General features: G+C 43.4%; 1 protein-coding gene across 1 annotated transcript in view; it reads left to right on the plus strand.

The window, feature by feature from the left end:
* The first annotated feature begins 1,419 nt into the window (after positions 1-1,419).
* ACAT2 (acetyl-CoA acetyltransferase 2) overlaps positions 1,420-6,129 on the plus strand; it is an 8,723-nt gene continuing 4,013 nt past the window's right edge. Inside the window, exons 1-5 of the mRNA XM_009999988.1 lie at positions 1,420-1,620; positions 2,488-2,605; positions 3,390-3,533; positions 3,846-3,968; positions 4,702-4,856. Coding sequence (XP_009998290.1) covers positions 1,420-1,620; positions 2,488-2,605; positions 3,390-3,533; positions 3,846-3,968; positions 4,702-4,856 — 741 coding nt within the window. The remainder of the gene's footprint in view (positions 1,621-2,487; positions 2,606-3,389; positions 3,534-3,845; positions 3,969-4,701; positions 4,857-6,129) is intronic.

Consider the following 6,129-nt stretch of genomic DNA (forward strand, 5'->3'; position numbering starts at 1 on the left):
GTTCCTTCCCGCTGAGAAAGGCCTGGAGCGGCGTCCCGGCCGCCTCGGCCTGTGCTCCGGGCACCTCAGGGTGGTGGGCTTGGGAACGGGCCCCTGGACATCGGCTGGGCCAACACCTGCTGCGGCGGGTTCACCTGGGGCAGGTAGCACAGGGGGGCATCCAGACGTGTTTTGAATGTCTCCAGAGAAGGAGACTCGGCAGCCTCTCCAGGCAGCCTGTTCCAGTGCTCTGTCAGAGCCCTTAAAGGAGATTTTCCTCGTGTTCAGATGGAACCACCTGTGTTCCAGTTTGTGGCACTGCTCCTTGTTCTGCACTGGGCACCACTGAGGAGAGTCTGGCTGCATCCTCCTGACACCCACCCCATGTATGTTAAGCATTAATAAGACCCCGACCCATTGCTGGGGTCTTGGGAAGGCTGTGTCATGAAGGTAGTTTAGGTTTTTTAAATCCTCAGAGTAGCTAACAGTGTATGTGTTGAAGTAAGTTTCTTTTCTGTGTTACAGCATCCCTTCTCTCATGTTGGTCATCTGTTCTTGTGAATTTAATGTCTAAGTAATGATAACTGAGATGTTAGGAGCGGGGTCTGCATTTGCATGCAGTTGCCAGACTGACTGGAGACATCTGTGGTGCCCTGTGCTTGGAGACAAATATTTTGATTTGATGAAAATGCAGCTGATAGGGAATTGTTTGTTTTGAACAGGCCCCTTCTTTTTCTGGGGTAATGTTTAATCAGCAAAGTCATAGGGCAGGTTTGTATTTTAGATATGGAGGGGGAAAATAAAGTAAATAAATATTTTCATCAGATCCAGATTTTCAAGCTGGTCCAGATTCCTGTGTATTTTTAGGTCCCTGAACAGTGTGTTCTCCTTATCTGTTTCTTTGCATAAAAAGGGCTAGCATTGCTTTGGCCTGGGGAGATGCAGATGAAGAATGTTTTCTTTGAATATAGTGCTCCTTTTCTCTCCATCAGGATTGCAACAAATAATGGAAGCTTTCAGGACTGTCCTTGCATAGTTGTGCTCTTGGTTTCCATAGGAGCTTTTAAGGAAAGTTGTCCATTAGTGATGTACTGGAGATGTCAAAAAGAAACCCTCCAACGAGTTGCAAGTTAACTGAGCTCTCATCTTAACACACATACATCAGGCTAGTGCTAATTTGGTGTTTCCTCTGACCTGCCATCAAAAGCAGAACTGCAGAGACACAACTATCAGTAGCAGGTTCCTGATCTTGCAGATATTTTGTTGATCAACAATGTAAATGAGAGAGGTAACTGAGCTCCTGCTTACATATTACCACTGGGAACTTCTCCATCTACCAACTGATAGTAGAAGCAAGCTCTAACTTTTGGTGCAAATGGGGAACCTGTTGTGAAAAGTGGTGAGGCTGACATTTATCTTTTAAGAACAGAGAAAGGAAAAATGCTCCCTGTTCCTGCAGGTGCCGGCCAGAACCCCGTCCGGCAGGCAAGTGTTGCTGCAGGAATCCCTTACTCTGTGCCCGCCTGGAGCTGCCAGATGATCTGTGGGTCAGGCCTGAAAGCAGTATGTCTGGCTGCTCAGTCCATTCTGACGGGAGACTCCAGCATCGTGGTTGCAGGAGGCATGGAAAGTATGAGCAAGGTAAAGCAAACAGTTGCACTCGTGTTGCACTGACTTACTGGGGGCAAACAGCGTCAAGTCATGTTGAAACCCTCTGTGTCTAGGCTAACATGCTGGAGGCAGATTGAAAGAGTAGCTTCAGCTTCTGCACTTGGGAATTAATTTATACATGGAACAATAGACTTCAGTAGTTGGTTTATTTAAAAAAATAACCAACCACCAAACCTGACACTGTAGCTACTGAAAAGGTGCCATGCAAGCACACACCGTTTTAATTTCCATCTGGCCCTTTTGAGGTGAATTACTTGCTTGTGACAGCTGGTAATAAATAGGGGTTTTTGTGTTGCAAGAAGCACAAAGAAGGAGTAGCTGGAAATGTTATTGTTCCATCCTCAGTGATTTGAGCTTAGAAAGGAAGTGAAGGGCTTTCATATCAGGCTTTTCAGCCCAAGGCTGTATGGAGTGATGGGGCTGGGCTGGTCACAGGATCCTTATCAAGGGAATGGCCTCTTTTGCTGGGGCTCACTGGCTGCCTGCACCAAGAGTGATGTTGGTGTTGGCTGGCAGCAGGGTGTGATCAGGAATCACTGAGAGCACACTGGTAGGTTGAGGGACCCATGGCTGGATGGCCCCAGGCATGATTGATCTGATTCGTGGAGATAAAACATTTGGTGCTTCTTTATCTGCTCCCAGGGAAATGCCCAGGCCAAACAGAGCCTTCTACCTGGCAGACTGGAGGAAGAGATGGAGCAGGCAGCTAGGGAGGCTGCCAGGATTTGGGGTAGCTACCTTCAGCCACAAGGCAGGCGTCTGTCTCTTCAGCTGTCTGCCTATGTTGTGCACCAGAGATAGAAAACATCTAACTCCTTTTGAAATACCTTCTTTCAGGCTCCTCATGTCATTCACATGCGAGCCGGGGTGAAGATGGGAGAGGCTTCCCTGCAGGACACTATAATCCTTGATGGCCTTACAGATGCTTTCTATCAGTATCATATGGGTATAACAGGTAAGTAGTGACAGTCCAGAAAATGAAATGGTTAATTGGAGAGAGGGGAAGAATTAATTGATAGAAAATGTCAGAAATCTGAAGATTCATATAAGGTGTTTCAAAGCTGTCCTTAAGTTGTAGTTGTGAAAAAGAAAAAAATCCCTAACATTAAAGGCATTAAAGACATTTTCTGCTTTGTTTGTAAAGCTATTGGTGTGGGTTTTTGTGGGTATTTGCTTGGGGTTTTTTGTGTTGGTTTTTTTTTTCCTCTCTGAGATCATCTCATTGCATCTCTTTTGCATCTGAGGAATTGAATTTAATTTCTGTTAAGGTAAACAAAATAATCCCTGGATGTAACTGAAGCACTCAGTGGACTTACAGTAGAGGAAAGTTATGTAAAATGTGCTGTGGATATTCATAGTTCTGCACCTTCAGGTTATCGCATTCTGGATGGGATAGTCAGCTGTTTCAGCCCCTGCTTATGAAACAGACTAACTTCAGAACTGTTCCCTCTTCTAACCTAGCTGTAGGGAGATGTGAGCATAATAATTCGGAGAAGCAATAAACTATAAAAGTTTGTTTGCATTTGTATTTAACTTGTTCTGACATCTGGGTGGAGATCCTGCACAGAAATTTTCACCCTCAAAATAAAATATAGTAGAGAATCATAAGCAATGAAAACTATGTAACAAGCTTAGCTGCTTGCTACAGGAAACATTAATGACTACTTTTGTGCTTACAAGTTTACAACTTAAAATGTTAGTATTTCCTGATAAGAGTTTGCATTTTGTTCCTATTTCAGCTGAAAATGTGGCCAGTCAGTGGCAAGTCAGCAGAGGTGAACAAGACCAATTTGCTGTACAGTCACAAAACAGGGCAGAGGCAGCACAGAAAGCTGGCTATTTTACCAAAGAAATTGTTCCTGTTCTTGTACCTTCTAAAAAAGGTAGGTGTGAATGGATAATGGGAGCTGGTTTTAAAGAAAAAAATATCTGTTTTCTGGTATGATCAGTGGATGGTTTCCCAGTTATACAGCCTCTTCTGTAAGTTCTTCCATAAGCATGTAGCTTGGTGCACTTTTTCCACTTTCAGCAGTTAAGTAAGAGAGAAACAGGACCAATGTGGAATATCTAAACGTTGCTCTCTACAAAACCACTGCTATCTGTTTTAACTGGGATGGAATTACTACCCAGGTAAACCACTGACTTAACATGGGCTCAGACAGAGACGTGTGAGTAAAGTAATGCTTTGTTTTCAGGTCCTATAGAAGTTAAAACAGATGAACACCCTCGACATGGGAGCAACTTGGAAACAATGGCAAAGTTAAAGCCCTGTTTCCTGACTGACGGAACTGGGACAGTAACAGCAGCTAATGCTTCAGGTGGGTCCATCTGGCTGAAAGTGAACTGGAAAAGAATAGTAGGGGCTTGTGGCTCGAGGCAGGGTCTCTGTGAGGTGTTGGCTGCTGCATAGTTACTGCTGAGTATGTTTTGCAGAAAATAGAAATGTGTTTGACAGCATAGGTAGAAACAGAAACTCAGATATAACCGAGGTGGGGGATTTCTTTACAGATGAGTTGGCTTCTGTTTGCTTGCTTTCTATGAGGCAATATAAGTGTTTGGACAGTAAGAGCAATATTTGATAGGTTGGAAGAAAGTACATAGCGACTTTTTAAAACTAGCTGGTTTCTAATACTGTAGGTCTGGAGAAGGGAAAACTTAATTCATGTTTGAAGATCCTGCTCCTGTGGGACTAACTTGCCTGCCGCAGGTGCTTTGAGACTTCTTCCTTGGTTCTTATGCTGCCTCTTCCAAAGTCTACCTAATAAATCTGATGTGCTCCTTTTTCAGAATGTCTCAACTCTTCCACCTGCTGCTTTCTGAATAGAAATCACAAATGTGTCACACTTATAGCAGTGTAGATGTGTTACTCATTTTAAGCGTTGGTGTCAGAGGTCAGACTTGACTAATCTGAAAAAAATACTGACCTAAACAAATAAAAGATAGGCAGTTTTTTGTTTTGTCCAGATTGTAAACTTACTCAAGCAGGAAAAGGTGGAACAGTAAAAGGTATAAAACCCGACAAATACATAGAAGTTGTTTGTCGTTCCACAGGTTTAAATGATGGAGCTGCAGCTGTAATTCTAATGAAGAAATCAGAAGCTGCTAGGAGAGGTCTTATGCCAATGGCTCGGATTGTATCTTGGGCTCAGACAGGTATAGATCCATCTATAATGGGAGTGGGGCCCATTTCAGCAATAAAGAAAGCTGTAAGTAATCTATTTATCATTTAAAAACTCTTGCTTATAATAGCTTTAGATTTTTCTGGCCATGTCTTGTTTGTTTTTTTTATATTCTAAGGAAAACTTAGTAGAAAAATAAACAAAGCAAAAACAGGACTTAAAATATTGGAGAGTATGCAAGATGAAGATTTCTAGTGCTAACAGGCTGCTGCCTACTCATTGGGGAAAAAAAAAAATAGATGTATAAATGGAGTTCAGAAATAAACTAGTCAGGTTTGTGGAAAGGCCATCCAAATAACCTAGGAGGGTAAAGATCAAATTTCTTGGAGGTATGTACTAATTTGGGGGATGATTTATTTCTGCCATTATATGGTTCTGATGCTGTGTCTGGCCAGGACAATTTTCAGATAACTGTCTGTATTTGCAATAGGACAAGAGTGAGAGAAGGGCCAGTGAGTGCACCTGTGTTAGCAAATGTGATGGTGCCCTTTGTGTTTTGGTTTGTCCTGCAAAAGGGTTGGATTGTGCAAACTGAATTCCTTTCAGATTAAATGAGAAAGTTGTACTCCAGAACCACATCTAACTCACTCAAACCATTATTGCACTCACTGATGTGCTCTGAGCTCAGTGCAAAAGATGATATTCTCAGATAAAATGCCCTGAGTGAGCAGCCCCTATGCTTGCTAATACAGATGCAGCCCGTGGCAAACCCAGCTGATTATTTGTTAAAACTGAGTTATGAAACTGAGCAGAAAAAGAGCTCTTGTACTGCTAGTAAGGCTAGATTTACATTATTATTATTTCGTCTTAGTTTTGTGTGTACTGTGTAAAGGCCTTATTTTGTTAATCTCTGAAATGTCCTGGCAATGCAGAAGTGTAACTTGAATTCACAGAATCACAGAATCTTAGGGGTTGGAAGGGACCTCAAAAGATCATCTAGTCCAACCCCCCTGCCAGAGCAGGATCACCTAGAGCACATCACACAGGAACGTGTCCAGGCGGGTTTTGAATGTCTTCAGAGAAGGAGACTCCACAACCTCTCTGGACAGCCTGTTCCAGTGCTCTGTCACTCTCACAGTGCTGGCTCATGGTCATCCTCCTGTCCACCAGGACCCCCAGGTCCCTTTCTCCTACACTGCTCTCCAGCAGGTCAGCCCCCAACCTGTACTGGTACATAGGGTTGTTCTTCCCCAGATGCAAAACTCTACACTTGCCCTTGTTGAATTTCATCAAGTTTCTCCCTGCCCAACTCTCCAGCCTGTCTAAGTCTTGCTGAATGGCAGCACAGCCTTCTGGTGTG

Source organism: Chaetura pelagica, unplaced genomic scaffold, assembly GCF_000747805.2.
Source record: "Chaetura pelagica isolate M959 unplaced genomic scaffold, ChaPel_1.0 scaffold135, whole genome shotgun sequence".
NCBI lineage: Eukaryota > Metazoa > Chordata > Aves > Apodiformes > Apodidae > Chaetura > Chaetura pelagica.